The sequence below is a fragment of the Lepidothrix coronata genome, unplaced genomic scaffold, assembly GCF_001604755.1.
Source record: "Lepidothrix coronata isolate B3197 unplaced genomic scaffold, Lepidothrix_coronata-1.0 Scaffold10, whole genome shotgun sequence".
Classification (NCBI taxonomy): domain Eukaryota; kingdom Metazoa; phylum Chordata; class Aves; order Passeriformes; family Pipridae; genus Lepidothrix; species Lepidothrix coronata.
The window spans coordinates 8,184,633-8,203,138 of NW_016690190.1; the positions used below are offsets into that span (position 1 = coordinate 8,184,633).

Consider the following 18,506-nt stretch of genomic DNA (forward strand, 5'->3'; position numbering starts at 1 on the left):
TCAGTTCTCATCCATAGAGACAGAACTGTACACGGTAATGGAGGAAATAAGTACAGTTAGCTGGAGATGAATCATACTAAATATCAACAAGACTTCCCTGACTGATATATTTGAATCCATACAAAAGTCTTCCAAGCAGAAAGGAAGGAAATCCTTGCGTTTTGATAAATAAATGGAGGTCTATCATAGAGCAGAAATCCAGGGAAAATCCATTTATCCTTTTGAATAAATTCACAATAATTCCCTATGAATTAAAGAACTTTTTACATCATGGGTTAGGACACTTTGATATGCATCCCATTAAACTTCCACGCTGTGAGAGAAGGACAGTCCTCTTGCTGTTGGTGGGGAGAGATGCAGCTCTCCTCAGACCCACTGGTGCCTCCCCTTACATGTCTGTGACAGGGGAAATTAATTGCTCTTTGGAGGTGCCCATCCAGTGACTGGTGAGTGTCTAGATTTGTTAGGTTTGTCTAGACACCCAGCTCTCAGACACTAAATTTGAGCAGTATAAATCATATTCATTCTCAGCATCTTGTCGAGACGGTCATGCTGCTCCTGATTGTTCTGATCTTCAGTCTCCAGGGCTGTCCATTGTGGTGTGCTTAATTGCCACTGACAAAGCTCCCTCCCTTTTCCATTCCCTATCTAAATTCAAGTTTATCTCAGCCAAGGCCCAGAATCCAGTTTTTGGTTAGAGAAGTCATTGAAAAATAAGGACGTGTGTCTGTCCAACCAACCATCTCCTGTCTTAGTTGAGGAGGCAGCAGGGGTGGCCCTGACTCTTTTAGTAAGGGCTATGAAGAGCATTGTATATGGTTCCCCCTGTTTCCTCTAAAGAATCCTTTCCTTCTATACAGTTTTACAGATCTCTGCACACGTCTTTTTGTTACCTGGCATGTTTAAATCTTCTCTTTTTATCTAGGCAAGTCCTTTGCTACTAGTTTCTAATGTTTGTTACTAAAAACTTGCACAATCTTTTGATGCACTGATAAATAAGCAGCAGCTATGGATGGAGTTTGTTCTGAAATGTTCTGAAATCCCTTTGCACTTGTAACCCTTATTGAATAAGAGAATGTTTTGTATGTTGGTTTGTCCTGTCAGATTCCCTTCCTGCTAGCAGCACTTGATATGTTACATCTGTAGAAAATGGGCTCTTGGAAGTAGCAGCCCATCTTGGACGGACGGGTGTCACCTTCCCAAGCAGTGTGAGGCAGTTTATCAGACACACTTCTCCCATCTCCTCAGGAGCTTGTTGCTTTCTTGCTGTTTGTGGGTTTGAGCAAACCCTGCCGTGTGTTTCCGTACACTGTCTTGTCTTGTTCCAAGAGACCTGGAGTCTGAAAAGGAAAGAAACAATAAACCCTAAAATGCCAATCAGCTCCACTAATAGGAGATGTTTAGACTGGTCAGACGCAGGTAAAATGTTTCTGCCCAGCTCCTTTAGAAGCTGAAGAGTGTTTGTGGTAGGGTCTTGGGAGGTGCTGCTCTTGGAGGGAAGGGACAGTTTTCATTGTGGTCAGTTAGGGAAGATGGAGACTCCTGGCACAGGTCACAGATACATAAGCCTGAACTTGCTGTGAAGTTCATCTGACATTTGCATTCAGGGGAAGCAAACCCAGCAGGTGCTGAGCTGCCACAGCTGTAGCTGGGGGGCAGGGGTGGAACACTGGTTGTCAGCCTCCACAGTGTGTGTGTAGGTATGAGCTTGCTTTTATTTGTGCAGTTCCCCATGCTCTGTTTTTGGTGTTTTGTTTTGTTTTTTTTCCTTTTGACATTTATTTTTGTTTCTCGAAAAGGAGTTTCCCAGACCAAAACCTTCGTTAAGATATATGTGAGTGTGCATGGGTGGATCTTTGTCTGTGCACTCCATTGGTTTTACTGTATGTTCCTGAGTGTGTTTGGATGCCTGTGTGTGGGCTACAAATCCATGGGAGAGTGTACAGGCACAAATCCATGTGTGGGGGAAAGAGAGTGTGTATGTAAGCATACGTATTTCATATGTATTTGTGTTGTGAACGGTTGTGGATGGAGGCACATGGGTTGTTGTGTAACTGAGAAATATGAACATGCTTTCTGAGCTGATGTGACTGTCTTACTGTGCAAGTTCGATCTGCTTACGGATGGGTGTTTGTACCTGAGAGTTTTCTGAATGCAGGCAAGCTCATCTGCATGCCTGGGGGTGAGTGAACACTTGCATGCCAAGCTCAGCATATTTTCTTTAGCATGGCTGTGCATTCAGAAACAGTGAGAAGGCATGTGCTTGTGAGGTAGGCTCCCGGGTTGCCTCAGCATTTCTGAGTCATTTAGGAAGCTTTCACTCAAAACACCTTCATGGTCTGGAGATATGTCAAGTGATAAGTCCAATTGCATCATGTTGGGCCCACTTGCAGCTTAGGAACCCCAGCCAGCGCCCCAGACACATGAGAGGCATCTCATACAACTGAGTAAATGCCAAGGGCACAGAGCAGGTTAAAATCTGGTGGGTTTAAAAACTTCAAAGGGGCACAATTTCTGCCAAATTCACTTTTAAATTGCCTGACTTTGAAGCTGCATTTTCAGAGCTTTGCTCTCAGTGTCTGTTGCACAACTAACTTCCTAGCCACAAAATAAGGATTGATTTATTTTTTTTCAAAATTTTCTGGAAATATTCAACGTTTCTGTTTTGGGGCAATCTTAAGCCACTTCTTAAGTGACTGAAGAGGGAGAGGAGGACTTTTTAATCTTTTTTAATCTTTTCCTAAAAAAAGAACTTCCAAGGCAGAGACCACATCTACCATGTGTCAACTCTCTTTAAGGCCAAGAATGACTTATGGAGAGTAAGATGAAAGATGATATAATATATGAGGCCTGGTATGTAGGGATTCCCTGGACTTTGATTACATCCCTGTACCTCAGTCTTCCCATCAGTGACTTGAACATTGGTATTACTGCTTATGTTAAGAAAGTATTGTCATTAAAGTTTAAAAAACACTTTCAGCTCCTTTGAAGAAAACATTAAGATGGTAAAAATTCTTAGTATCTATTATAGTAGAAATAAATGCTATAGGAGTTGAATAAAAGTCAGCAAATTTGGAATATATCATCCCAGAAGCAGCCCTGGGCACAGGCTTGCATTTCCTTCCTTTCCACATCAGCAGGCACAGCCTGGAGTTGAGCGCTGTAAAGATGACTGACAGCCTGCTGTCCCCTCCTCCAGGCAAAGAAAGTGGCTCATTACTGTTTGTTGTTCTGTATCAAAGGGGAAAATCAAGTTTGATTTGCGCTCTGTGCTACAGTGCCCAAAGTGACAAAAGAAAAACCGTCAGGCCTTGTGCCACTGGGAAAGCTGTAAATGTAACCTACTCCCCCTCAGGCAGAGAGAAAAGTTTTGGTTCATTGGGTTCTTTTTCCTTCGTCCTTTCTTCTGCCAGCGTCAGACCAAAGATACTGTGTCGCTGAGTCTTTGTTTGCTATCAAAGCAATGCTCATAGCAGTGCCCACTGAGCTGGATGAGTCCCTGTGGCCCTGTGGCCAGCTGAGGGGTTGCCAATCCAGCTGCAGCGGGCAGCTCATGGCGTGCAGAGGCATGTTCAGGTGAGAGCATGTGTGTCTCCAGAGCATCGGCATAAGTACCAGTGAGAGTGGGGATGTGGTGTGTTTGATTCTGTCTGTCTGTCTCGAAAGGATGTCAGGGAGGGGGAGGATTTGTGCTTACTTGTGAACCTGTCTCTGAGGACTTCTGCTGGTGCCACTGAGTGTGTCTGCACGTGCGGGTACTTCTGTGTTCATCAGCTGTGTCTGGGAGTGCACGAGGATGACTGAGCAAACCATCTGGACTCGTGTCCATCCTACCTCTTCCACTCAGTGGCCATACTTGCATGTCTGAGTGTGTCTGTGAACACTGCAGGAGGTACAGAGGAGGAGGAGTTACCTGTGACAGGTACACAATGCGATACAGCAGATGTGAGGAGCCAGGGAGGTGTGCATGGTTATGAGATGAGAACTTTTAGGAACAGGGTGACCTGCGGGCTTTTGTGAAATAATGGAGTATTTCCCTACCTAAGATGCCCTCCTGCTGTAGCAGCACACATTTTCCTAAGAGTGAACATTGTGAGTGGTTTTAGGGTTGATGGAAGTGGTGGGGTTTTTAATGGGAGAGGTGACAGGAGGAGAGTGCAATGTTGTGTGTGGTCTGATCCATGGTAGCATCTGGGAGACATAGGACCTGGGTTCTACAGGAAGTAGCACCCCTAGGAAGAAGGTTAGAGAAACCCAAACCCCACTTTGCTATATTACTTCCCCTAAAAAACGTCAGTCAGATCTGTTGTGCCCAAGCCTGCTGAGTAGTGGTTTGGCATTTGGTCTATCAGGAGAGCTGAGTACTTTATATCTTGCGCTTCTGAAAAGGTTTTCAGTTTCTGATAGGAAGTCAGCAGAGGGTTGCAGCTTGATTGATTCCTGAGTACTGATCCAGTAAGGCCAGACAGATACCAAAGCATTCAGCTCCCAAGTCTTGGAGACCTGTGCAGTGATTTCTTATTTAGGCTATTTTATTTTGGAACTAAAACAGCTCAGGCTTAAACCAGGCGCATAGGGCCTTTTTTTACAGTCATCTTGCTTTTGGTGTCTAGAGGCTTCATATGATTTGCCATGGGCTCCTGCTCCCATTCTTTGGAATATCTGACAGCCTATACTTAAATCTCCCTCTCACCTTCTCCTGCACTTCTCCCTTTTAACCCACACCCTGCCTTTCTTCCTTTTCTCCCTTGCTTTCCTCTCCCTCGTCTCCAGCCACACTAAACCTCACGAGTTCGTTTTCACCCTCAATCAATGTGTCTGAAGGCAGAGAACCAGTGGCTTAAGTCCTGCAGTCCTTACTCAGGCAGAACTGCCCCCGGGCATTCCGCCTGTGCAAGGACTGGAGCGGCCGAGCCCTGCGGCACAGCCCTGTACACACACACCCCCACAATGGGAGCAAGGATCAGTGGAAGGACGACATACATCCAGCCTGCACCTCAGTTGGGACTGGCATTCATATCTGTCGCTGTGTCTGTCTGTCTTTCTCTGCCTGTCTGGTTCTCTCCGCTTCCACGCCCTTTGCTGCTCAGATTTTGGCCACCAGCTGCCACTGGACACAAATCTTTGCAATTCCTAGAACGTGCAAGTTCGTTTACCCAAACCTTCTGGAAGAGGCAGAAAACATCTCCCTCCCTCTCCTCTCTCTCTCTCTCAAATGCCATCTGGGTAGCAGAGGCCTCCAAATTATGTAGCAAAGGGCTGGAGAAGCACAGTGGCTTCTTTTGACATCTCGTGTTGTCATACCCTTACTGCTGCCACCCTAGAAGTTGTACGTAGTCCTGAGCTATCCCTGTGTGCGTGTATTTGTATGTATATGTGACTTGTTTTCTTTTTGGAACAACTACTACTGATAAAATTGATGGGGAGGGGAGGGTGGATTTAGTTTGCTTTTTTTTTTAATATATCTGGTGGTGTTTTTATCACTAGAATAATTCAGGTAATGCACCACGGTGGCCCCAGCTTCTGTGTGTAGGAAGCCACGTTGAAGCATGGTTGTGAGCTGTAGCAGTGGCAAATGCTAGTGCTTTGTTTTGCCTTTGATGAACATCAGAAGAGATGCCCTAAACAACTCCTCCCCAGATTAGGCTTAGATTGATTTGAATTTGATCACCTCCCATGCTTATTCAACAATTCCAATGCACATTTTTCACCCTGTGTTGGTGAGAAAGAAGTATGGAATGACTATCTGACCACAACCATGTTTGAACAGGGTTATTTTGTTTTTATTTATGTATATATTTGTCATGAAGATGGGGCCTCTTTTTCTTTTTTTTTTCTCTTTTGTCTCTAAAATGTTGATATTCTCAGTGCATTTCCAGAGTTCATAATGTGATTTGCCCATTCAAAGAGGTGACTTTGGTAACTGCACAACTTTTTCTGTAAGGAAATCTATATGAAATATGGACAATCAGAAAAAAGTATGTATTTTTGTTAGAAAAGGGAATAGTAAATACAAATTACTTTTTCCTAGGTTTACCTGAGTATTTGAGCTGTTACAAGCAATATTAGCACCATAAGAAGGAGGCAGGTAGTTCCCACTTTAAAAGACTCTTCGTACTACCCAGTTTTGAGGAAACACCTCAATACTGTGGTTTCCACAAAACTACTTGTTAGACTTGGCTCCTGACATTGTTCCAGGTGCATGGAATAATCAGAATGCTTTTTAATGCAGAGGAGACTTAAGAGTAGCATAAAAATATATTTGCCTTACTGGAAAAATTTAACCACTCACATTTTAATTAATTAAAATACAGAAAGATAAAGAATCCAAGAGAACAAATTTTTGAAAGCTAGGTGTGAAAGCAGCAAAAAGAAGCTTAGGCAGCCCTATAGGTGTAAGAGTTGATGCACAAACCTGTCTGGAGTCCTTCTGAGTGAAAATGTTTAGAGCTCTTTAAAATGCTGGGCCACAGTGTCTTACTGACTGCACTGAGGAGTGAATTGTGCTTTTAATTACTGCAGGCTTTCACGTACCCAAAACCTTGGTGGGTTTCAAGGCCTTTAGAGAAGAAGTCTTGTTTTCTTATTTGACCCTAAATTATTGTTACAATAACAATAATAGCTAATAGTAGAAACACAGAGAACCACAGACCTTGTCCTGTGTTGGTTCAATAGTGAAATAAGTGTGTGAAGTGTACATTTCAGTCCAAGCAGCTCTTTAAAAAGCCTACATCCAGATTTTCCGACCAGTATTTAATTTTACTTGTCATTTTTTCTATCACATCTATCACACTTTGAAGCAAAAAAACACTACAATATTCTGGCATCAACATTTGTGATGTATTACAGCTATATTTCATTTTCCTTTTAATTCCAATGTGGTTTTCCACAAAGCTAGTTAAAACGCTCAAATTAAAAAACATTAGAGCTACCCCCAGCTAGTTATATTTTTCCATTGGCTTGCTAGCCAGGATAAATCATTCCTTTTGCCTAGCAAAAGTTTCTTTTAACTTTCCCTGAACTCTAATAGAGATTGTATCTCTATATGAACCCATAGAAAAATCCCTGACTGATTCTTTAGATGGTCTCTGAATATATTAATGTTAATTAATGATTGCTCCCTAAGCACCCTAAAGATGGTCAAAAAGGTGCTCGGGTGAGTTCAAATCCATCTAGTTCTATCATCTCAGGCAATGCTTTGAAGCAGTGAAGGATGACTTCTGGCATTTAATTCTCCTTTTTCTAAGACCTACCTTGCTGAGAACGCCCAAGGAATTTTCCAGCGTCGCTGTTCTGCACATGCAGATTGCAGTCATAGGGAGGGCACAGTCCCCTATATTTTGCTCATTCAGTTTTGCTGCAAAAGCTTCTGTTCTTCATGCAAATTACAAAAGCTTTTAACATTGGTTCTACAAGAACCTCATTGCAGGCACCATCTTGTGCTATTACGCATATTCAGAGAAATGCCAACTGGTTCCCGATTGCACTGCCAGTTGCAATGAAAAAGCAATGAAGGTGATGGAAGAAGGGAAGACACACAGAAGTATTTTATTTGTTTTCCTTTTTAACTTTCTCTTCTCCCCCATCTTCTTCTCCCCAGTGACTTTCCCCAAATTTTGCTGAACTCTTGGGCAGAAGAGGTCATGTCTCCTATTCCCAGGAGCACTAGGGGTAGTTTTCAGCAAGACAGTAATAAGTTCCCCTCTAACTAGTGTATCAGTGATTTTTTTTTCTGTCTGTCTTCAGCCAAGACACCATCAGTCCAGGGGAAGGGCTGTTCCCCTTTGAGAGGCCTTTTGTGCCAGGCACTTGGCAGCAGGTCAGCATGTTGATGGGCACCAGTCTGCAAACCCAAATGCACAGACTTCATGTTAAATAAAGACCTGATTGTGGGAGGTTTGCTGGGAGGCAAGAGAATGTTGCCATCCAGACAGATTTGTAATCAAAGGTAAACCCATATAAACTAATTTTACCCTTTCTAATATAGTCAATATAGCACCCTCATTTAGCTCCTGCTCTGCTCCCCCTACACTCATATGCACCAGCCAGGCAAACATAAGAGGGTTTTGGTTTTTTTTATTTCTTGCCAGACATCTGTTTTTAAAATGACTGTGCTCTTACCTTTCCTCAGTGGTCTGTTCTTAGTGGAGACTGTCTGGCACAACATGCCAACAAAATGACTTCTGCTTCATATATCTTCCTAGACATCTGCTAAATGGGGCCCATTCCCTGCTGCATCCAGATGACCTAGCTGTAGGGACTGGATTGCTGCTTATGGTCAGCTGATTGATGGCCAAAAAATATGACTGGTTCTAATTGCTGTTGCAGAGTAATGGGACATCCCAGCTGGTCACATCCCAGTTGTTCTCTCAAAATCCACTTTTAAGCTCAGGGAACAGAGTCAGCAGTGCTGCCTGCTGCGCCTCACCCGAGTGACTGGGAGAAAATCTCCTTCACCCAAAGCCAGATTAAGTGACATCTTTTCATAAGCTGAACAGACACGAAGGCAAAGATACCTCAGCTGTAAAGAAATACTTGTTAATAGAAAGACACTAAAATAAATTGATATTTAGAGATAGGGAATTTGAGGCTCAACTGTTTGACCAGACGACCATAGTAAATCACACAGTGAGCATTACATATCATCTCAACTATCCCTACATTTTTTTTAACCAAAGAATTTGTCAAATCAATAATAATTTATTCTTGGAAAGACGAGTAAAACAAAAAAAATGTAGCTCAGTAGCTTTGTAAGATCTGTCCACAGTCTCCACATGACCACCTCTAATGTTTTCCTGATAGTGCCTGTGATTGGCATTTCAAATCCCTGAATGGCTCATAGGCTTTATTGTATCCCATATGAACATACAGAAAACCAATACAAGTCTGTAGGCTGTTTTTTTCCTAGGAAATGTTCTGCATCAACATTAAATAACTTTCTAATTCAAAAGGCAATGAAAAGACACAGTCTAGGAATTACATACTAACTGCTACAAATGTCAAATGGCCCATAACAAATTCTCTCTTTGGGCTGCTGGTATCTCTGTATATCCTCCTCTGAGCAAAGACTCATTGTACAAAATTGACAGGGGCTGCCAGTTCACCTCTGTCTGCAGTCTCTTGCAACCCACAGTCCTGGTGCTTTTGAATGAAGGCAGACTGGGCTTTCACCTGTTTTCAACATCGTGCGCAGTCTCTTTAAGCACCTTCATCAAAGCACAAGATGGCTCTTTCATCTTCACATTGTCCTAGAACCTTTGGGCTTGCCAAAGGATGGACCCTGGCAACAATGCATGCAGAGTCTTAGAGCTGGTAGGCTACTGGCTTTCCTTCCTGGAAAAAACTGCTCCTGGTCTAGTCTCCATCTGGCTCCATTGGTCCCCAGAAGAGTTATACTGAGGAGTGGGTATTTTGCTGCAGACCACAGGCCTGCTTCTGACCTTAACACCACCAGTATAATTCTCCATCAGCTATGGAGGAGTTGCAAAGATGCTACTGAAGTTTCCTTCTGGATCCGCGTACTCCTGACAACCACGTCACAGTAAACCCCCTCATACTGAGCCTCCAGAAAACCTCTTCACAGATGGAGCCCTAAAAATCCAAAGGTTTCCAGGCTCCTTTCAGGTGAGGCTACCCAGAGAAACCCCAGAAACATTGATACACAGAGAGCACCAAGTTTCACTCTGTTCTTCTTTTTTCCTTCTTCCTTATGCTTTTCCCATACCATGGAATCTTATAAGTTAAATCAGAAGCACTTAACAAATGGCTGTAGAGGTGCTCAAACATTTAGTGCACTGAAGACAAGCACAGCCATGGCAGAAGGAGATGCCTCCGTGAGTTTGCTTAATTCCTCAAATCACCAGTGTTCAGGGAAGATGAAGCCAGTAGATGTTACTCATCCTCTCACTACTAATGGAGTATTGCAAGGTGTTGGAGGCAAAGAAAGCTCCTGCCTACCTATGGCTTAGGAGGTTCATCTTAGAGAAGAGCTCTGCTGCCATTATAATTTCCAAGGCAGGCTGTGGGATGTTACAAGAAATGGAAAAATCAATGCCTTACACAGTGCACAACATCACATCTTTAAAGTACTTAAGACTGGTATGAATGCTTTGAACAGTCTCTTTCTTTTTTTTTATTTCAAGGTCAAAATCAGTGGCATGGTCTTAGTACACAGGATCCTTAGCAGGCCAAGTATGTCAGAGAACATCTCTCTGTTTGCAGCCTGGCAGAGCATCTGTGCTTTCACAACACTACTACAGATAAGAAGTTAAGATGATGTATTTTTTCAGTGTTTGGAATGGGAGAACCTGGATATGAAAACAACTGTTATTCGGAGTGAGTCAAAACCAGGAGGCTGTGCTCCTTTTGGAAAACCAGTCCCACAGATTTCCCTCCCAGACAATGAAAAAAAAAAAAAAAAAGAGAAGAGAATAATGATCAATATAATACAGAACATAAATCCTTCTAGAGAGGTGGAGGAAAAGAAGACTGCCACAGGAAAGGCAATGAGGCACACTGGACTGCTTAGGAACAGCAATGAGGACACTGTTGGCATGGATGGTAGTAAATCTGAGGAAGGCTGGGGAGATGTGGGAACTCTAAATTCTCGCACTTGCTCTCTCTCTGTCTTGCTCCGTGGTCTGTTCTGTTCCCAAGGTTGTTCTCCTCAGTCTGCTCTGGGCTGGGACAGCCTGATCATCTCCACTGCCCTGTGAATCAAGAATTGGTCAAGTGAAAAGGCAAGTTTAATGGAAAAAAGTCCACTCTGTCACACATGGCTTCTGGCAGAGGTGTTCAAATCAGCAAAACCTCTCCTCAGCTGTTACTCAAACAGAAAATCCTCAAAGTCACTCTACTTGTAAAACAAAATGTCCTGCACGCAAGTAACCTTTCAACATTTATTTTCATTGCTCAATTTATCTTCAGTGCCTTCCCATCCAGATGTTCTAGGGCTTTTTTTGGCTACCTGTCCCACAAAACACAAATAATGAAACACAGGCAAGATGGACATGCCTCTCTGAGTCAGGTCAGTACTTGTACCTGAAGATAAGCACTGCATCTCTCATAGTGTTTAGTATCTACTTCTTTCTCAGGAGTCCCCCAGGCTTGATTACCATAAGACTTGATTACCCAGAGCTAATGAGAAGGATTATTAAAACATCCTGAAAATGAAGAATAATTTGCATAGATATACTTTACCAATTGTTCTGCTTTTTTGCAAGTCGTGGAAAAAACCAGAGCTTTCAGCTGTGTGAAAAAGCAGCTCTTTCATTACTTGTCCAGTAATTGTCAATCTAGGGTAATCTGCATAACCAAATTAAAGCAATTGACTTCCCTTGTATTTACCTTAAGCACTTGGAACCATAAGATTACTGTCTGACAATTTCATGGATATATATATATGAAATTAATTAATAAGCTATTCAAATTGATATGATTTGCATATTTGAAGCTAATTAGAAAAGCAAGCTCCAGAATTTCAAAATTGTAGAATACATAGGAAATGAAGAGAAAAAAAACTGATAGCTGCAGGACTCATTTGCTTAAAAAGTTAGTTTGACCTTATTAACTGTATTCCAAATAGGCTTTTGTTGCATATGGATATGCAAATATTTCCCCTGAGGTCTGAGATCATGTGGAATCAGTGAAGTATAAATGCATATATATTGCATTTGTATGAGTTGACACGTGATGTCTGTTGGCCCACATGAGTTAGTGGAGGCAGAAATGTAATGGCAAACTTCATTGCAGATGTCACATTTCTCTTAATTCCCCTTATTGCATCAAATAAAATTTTAATTCCCTGCTGCAAGAGATTTCAGCCTTCTCTGCAGAGCTGGGTATCAGATGTTACGTTGCTCTGGGACAAAGCTCAGGGCTTTTGCCAGAGAAATCAACAAGGTGTTCACCATTTGCCCCAGTAAAGACAGCATCCTACAGCTCAAATCCCTATTTTCCTGTAAGGTTGTACCCTTTTCTAGTAGGCATTAAATGATCCAAAAAGCCTCTAGTGCTTCACTCAGATAAGAGCTATAGGTAGGCTTGATTTTTTTGTTTCCAAAAGCCCTTTGTAACATTTTTTTTTCTATCTTAAAATAGAATAAAAATTTAAAGTTGAAAAACTTTCAGTAAAAGATCATTTTCACAGAAATAACTGAGGAGAATCAAAACATGCTTACGTAAAGTAAAAGCAGTTTAATCTGAGATTGATTTTTTTTCTCAGACATGATTTCTACTGGAAATTAAAACAAACTAAAATGTGTGAGGACAAAATGTGAGATTTTAATCTTATGTTTCTGAAATGCCTTTTTCAAAATTGACATTTTTACAGAACATTTCATTTTCAGCATCAGCATTCTTCTAACAGAAAATATTTTTGTAAGGAAAAAAAAAAGAATTCTGGCTAGTTTTATTCAAAATATTCCCAAAAATTCTCAAAGAGCTGCCCACTTAATAGAAGAATGCACAGTTTGATAAGCTTTTCTGGCTTTTTTTTTTTTCCCCTGCTAATTATTTGATTTCACTGTAAGGTTGTGGGAATTGAGAATTATGCCATCTGCAATCCAGTAGTATTCCCTGTCAGAGAAACAGCAGATACATTTCTGCCTGGTTTTATAATAACTTCACAGACTGTGGTGACTGGTGGGTTATCTCTGGGGTTCTTGTGATTAAAACCACAGACAGCACAGCAGACAGATGGCTCTGGAAGGGGCTGTGGTAACTCCCCAGTGAAAGGACAGGCTAATACCTGCCAGCAGCCAGGGTGATTTGAAACCCTGACTTTTTCCAGCTCTCCACAAAGACTTGTGTTACTCAGACTCCTGAGGTCTCTTCAGATTTTTGACACTACAAACACAAGAGGAAATCTTGTGTCTTCTTTTGTCATGCCTCCATGGCACTGATAAATTATAAATCTCTTTTTCTGCCATACTCCGGTAAATTCTTGTTCTTTTTGAAACTCAGGTCGTGGCAATCCCATCTCAGTGTGAACTCCATGTGAAAGAAAGAAGTCCAGAACAGTAGCGTTGTTGGCTTGCCATTGCCCTGTTTGTGCTTACACTTCCTCTCCAAATCTTATCTGTGTTTGTATGATGAGTTCATTTCCCCAGAATGTCCCTTTCCACCCTTCGTTTTGGGTCCAAGAAGGTCACAGATGCAGTATTGCTAAAGTAGGCAGGGCTCTTGGAGGAGACCTCTACATACAAAGAATTTGAGCTGGAAAGGACTGATATCCTACAGCTGCAGGGGAACCACACAGCACTGCAGTCTGCTCAGGTGAACTCTACAGTGTGGATTCTCATGGGCATCCTTCCTGCAGTGAGTAGAAAAAAGCAAGAAATGAACATCTGTCGCCCTCCTTTCTCGTGGGATAAACCAATGGACAATCTTCAGGGGTAACTTTTCATTCTCCAGACATCAACAGCAACCACAGAAACGTCTTAGCAGACATCCATCATCAGTCAGCTACTGTGAGTGGTCTCCTAAGAGCTGCATCCACCAGCCATAGTTTCCTCAGTGGAGAAATGCCATTATAGATTGTTTATCACAAAAGGCAGCATAAGCGTCTGACCATTTGTTTTGTTGAAAAATATGAATTTACTCTGTCACATCCTGGTGCCAGCATTTCAAACACAGATTTCCTCTCATCTCTTCTAACCTTGGGCTATCAGACAAAACTAGAAGGCTGCAGTCAGGTCACTGCATTCACTGAGACAACTCTGACTAGCAAAGCAATAATAACACTTTGCATTTAGCTGCAGAAATGCTCTCCAGATCGAGCCAGGCCAAAGTTTTCCGCAACATAAATGTCGGATTCTCTCTTGCAAAAAGAGATTCTTCCCTGAGAATGAAATTAAAGGATGTTTTACTCCTCAAACATTAGGGGAAAAAATCAGTTTGTACTTCGAGCAAAGAATGGATACTCCAAGGGAGCTGAACTCATCTTCAGTGTGTTCTGTGGTATTAAAAAATTACTACCATCAGCAGTGGTGGTAATGGGAATGCTGCCTGCCTGGCCTGTCGTCTTGGTGGCAATCAAGCTTCTACAGCTACCAAAACATACTTACCCAGCAGTCCAGGAGCCTCCTTGGATATATTGATTAAACATATGCTGCACAGACCTGATGACGCTCCCCTTCAGGCATTTCTAGGTGCTGCTCCTCTGCATAGCCATTATAGCTGTCAGCAAACCAGCCAAAACCCCCAGGGAACTCAAACCTCTCAACATGGTCCTTCATCTCCAGTGTTCCACAGGGATGAGGTGGGGTTAATATATCTCTTTGCAAGAATTTTCTACTAAAACTTTCATTTGAATCTGTTTGTTAACACACCCTATTGTTTTCTTCCAAATCATTATCCAGAAGATATTCTAAGCCATGGATATTTCACAGGGCTTTGATGCTACCAGGACTATACAAAGTGTTCAGTCTTTTTGCTTCCACCTTTACAGCTCTGAAAAGCCACATCATGCCTTCTCAGAATTTCAGAATGGATTGCATAAGAGCATAAATATCATACAATATTGACTGTTACATATTGCCCTTGAAAGACTGAGACTGGTTCTCCTGGAGTGCAAATTTTATCTTCTCCTGGCTTCTAAAGCACAACCTGTTAAAACACTATTTGCTTGACTTGATGACAGTATCAGACACCAAATCTGACATGTGAGACAGTATGGAGGTCCAGCAGGACCTGGAGGGGTTATGGTCTCTGTAAATAGCCACCAGTAAACCTTACTTCCACCTACCCAGGCAGAGCATGATTAACAGGAACACAAGTTACTTTCTGCTGTGCTCTCTTGAGATTTTAAGTATCTCTCCATCAAATAAACCTGTCTTCTTTCCCAGACACTTCCTTCCCTGGGATCCTGACTTCATACTGGGCATAAGCTGTGCCTTTCTCTTGTGTGCCTGTGGGGGCTTTAAGGATGCTCACAGGTTTGCAGCAGCTCAAGCAATGTATCTGCTTAAAATTCGGTGTTCTAGTACACACTGAGCGTAGTTAAAATGAGATGCACGCAGGCAACAGTATCCTGAGGAGCTTTTCAGACACGCTTCAGGGATCACTCAGTCTTTATCCTACTGAATCTTTACTTGGGCTTCTAGAACATGCTCTTCTCTTTCTTGACCTCTTCTGCTCCTTAGCATCTCTGTTTAAATATAGCATCTCTTTTTAAATATAATGACATCAAAAGAAATAAAAAAATATTACCCAAACAGTTTCAGTGCAGTCATCCTCTTGAGAGTCTTTACACTGACACATCCTGCTTCAGATATTTCTCTTCCCACTCTTGGGCTGCAGGTTCCCTTCTACATCGCTCTAAATACGGGCCTGGACTTGTTTGTGATTTATACTTCAAGTCCCTTTTCCGTATGATGGAAGTTGCACAGAACATCATCTCTGACTGATCTCACTGTTTCAGACCTTTCTCATTCACTATGTGCATCCTACTTGTGTCCCAAATGACAAGAACAAGGGTAGAAGGCTGGAAGTTCCTTTGCAGGAAGAAGAGACTGCATGTCTCTTCCTTAATTAAACACTACAAACAAGGATGCTTTCTCTTAAGTGGTGCAGCTTCTCCAAAAGCTCTTTCAATGACATTAAACAGGCCAGGATTTGTTTTTCTACGTTATTCTGAGATTTGTAGAAATGAAATCCTGTCCACTTCACGTGGGCAAGAGACACTGGCTTTAATTCCAAGTACCTGTCACCATGCTTCCATCCCTGGGAACTGATGTGACTACTGCATTCTCAGGTGTCAGTGGCCTGTCCTTGCCCTAAAATTGGCATACCCACATCACTTGCAAGGTTGAAGACTCTCAGAAAATCTGGCGGTAGCAGAAACCTTCCCCATGCTGCTTTTGAGCCTCTACCATAGGTAGTGATATAATTTGCTCCATATTTGACCCAACTTAAAACACAGGCCAGTTAGCTCAGGGAGTAAGAGAGGAGTAAGTCAACTTCTGCTTCCCTTTCTCAGCAGTGCCAAAGATGCTCAGAAACTTCGGGTTTACTACATGATGCCAACTCCTCCAAACTGAGCATCCGATATCAATCTCATAAAGTCATATGCTCTTATACATATTTTTTTTACTCACATTGCTATCGTCTGCACTTTCTGATGCAATACTAACAAATATCAAAATGACAGTTAAGGTATGATATTCCACAGTAACTCAAAAGGTTTTTTCAGCCTGTCAGTGACAGATCCACCAACACTGCCAGCCAGGAAGGATGGAGAATCCTGAAAGGTGCTGAAAGTTTTTAGGCTTCCTTCCTTTATTTTGAAAGGCCTTTGTACCTTCTAACAGGAATGTAGCAACTAGCAGATTAAGGCTCCTTCCGCTATTAGAAAAGATGATTTGCAAAACTATAAAAAGGAAGGGGGATGGGAAAGAGAAACTCTTTGCTGGAAAGATGTTTGCCTAGCAACACAAAATCAAAATCTATGCCTGACCTGTAAGAAATGTCTCTATGGGCACTGCTCCTTTATTTGGTATTCAAGCCAACTTTTGCTTGTATGTGATCTGAAAACACAAGAGCAAACATGTAAAAGAGGAAGATAAAAGCAATGAAAGCTGTCATTACCAAACCAATGAGTTAACTCAAAAGACTATTACATGATCAGGTGTACCTTGGGTTTTTAATTGTTCCTTTTTGGCTATATCACCAAATAGACTATGCATCTAAACCACAATTGTTATTTAGGTAATACAGTGTCAATTGGTTCCTGCAGCATCCTTGAAGAGCAGGAGCATGCTGCAGGAGTCCTGCATGCCACTAGAAGGGAAATCTGTCACTGGTGGAAGAAGAAATACATCAATTTCCACTTGCTAATATAGTCATGGAAAGTGATGACAGACAGATTTGGTAGAGGTTAGGCCTGAAGGATTATGTTACTATTGAACTGAAGGATTCCTGATAAAGATAGTTGTATTTAATTTCCAATTCTGCTTCTTACACCTAAGGATATTTGCAGCCTTGGGTGTATTTTAGAATTGCTCTCAGTGTTGGAAATGGCCCCAGAGGTTAATCAAGGAATGTCAGACAGAGTGTTTGCAGCAACTAGACTCTTCCAGGTATGACTGGGGCTCAGCTCAGCTCAGCCTGGCCTCCAAGAACACAGCTTTGCTGTGAGGTGAATGAAGGTACATCAAGCTAATTAGCTATACCAACCTGCTTTCCACAGCTGGTGGTAGGTGTTTCAGGGTTGCCAAGAGCCAGTTAGGCTCTCCCAACCCATTATCTCACCCAGAACTATGTGTAAGGGAATGAGGATATATAAATAGAAAGTGTTGCTTTAGCACTGGGATGTTACGGGTTTACAAATCAGACGGATGCACTAGAAGCTGGCTGGTCCCTGCGCAGACATGGCCTGGATCTGAGTTGGAGAGCTAAATCAGCCCCTGTATTGAACTTGATAGCAGTGATTAAACAAACATTTTAACAATGTCGGTACCTCCACTGCCTGGATGCCAGGATATCCAGCACTCAGGAGATCCTGGGTGTGATTCACATGTGGTGGTAGTGGATAGAGCTTACATCAAATTCATGGCCAGCATTGATCCTGGGCATCCTAGGGAATAAGCCCAGCCTCTTGTGCATTTCTTTCAAATTCCCTTTTGCCCTCTTCTGCCATTTTGTTGCTCCTGTGTTAGCCAAGACCTAGTTTACTAGGGCTCTTGATTGGAGACTTATTACAGCTTATTTCTGTCTGCCTTTCTTTAAAGCCAGCTGAACATACCCAATGCTCTTCCTCTATGGTAAGACCGAAAATACAGACCACCCTCCCAGCTTCTGTGACACTCTTTCTAACACACTCCTTTTTTCTCTTCTCCGTGATCACAAGTTCTCTCTCCAAGCCCAGCCTAGTTATTTGTGCATGAAGCTGCCATGTCGTGTATTGCTGTGAGTCTGGTGTTCACATGAGCTGTGAATATGCTGCACATGTGTATTTCTTGTGCATCCTGAGCTTTCCTTTGGTCAAGTTAACTGTCGTTCTGCCTTCTAATGAACCACCAAGAGAGAACTAGACCTGGTAAGATTTCTTGTTAGGCACAAACTGTGTCTCTATCCACGTGACACTGAATGAGTTTGCGATGTGACTTCATGTCCAGCCCTCTGGACAAGAAGAGATTGTGACTCTGAAGTTCCTCTTCAATGAGGTGATTCACTTTAACATTTGAGTTTGTACTTCACACAAAAAAGAGTAAGTCATGCACACCGAACTCCTCTACCTTGGTGTGCAAGGCAGTTCGCACACCACCCCAACAGAGTTGCAGTAACTCCAGTCTCTTGATTGCCACTTTGCAGAACCTCCCTCCACTGGCAAGGGCGTGCCTTCAAAAAGATGGATGAAAGCCAGGAGAAAGCAAGCAAGGCTACTCAAGCACCAGCTAATCTGTAGCCATCTAGTCTTAAAATGACTGCAATCTTCTGAGGCATCACTGAGCTTTTGGCTAAGTGGTTTGATGCCAGTAAGTTGCAGATTTGCGTCAGGGAGGAAT

General features: G+C 42.3%; 1 protein-coding gene across 1 annotated transcript in view; it reads left to right on the top strand.

Moving 5' to 3' along the window:
* CACNA1C (calcium voltage-gated channel subunit alpha1 C) overlaps positions 1–18,506 on the top strand; it is a 439,532-nt gene that overhangs the window by 385,362 nt on the left and 35,664 nt on the right. Inside the window, exon 33 of the mRNA XM_017804609.1 lies at positions 17,730–17,762. Within this exon, the coding sequence (XP_017660098.1) occupies positions 17,730–17,762 (33 nt within the window). The remainder of the gene's footprint in view (positions 1–17,729; positions 17,763–18,506) is intronic.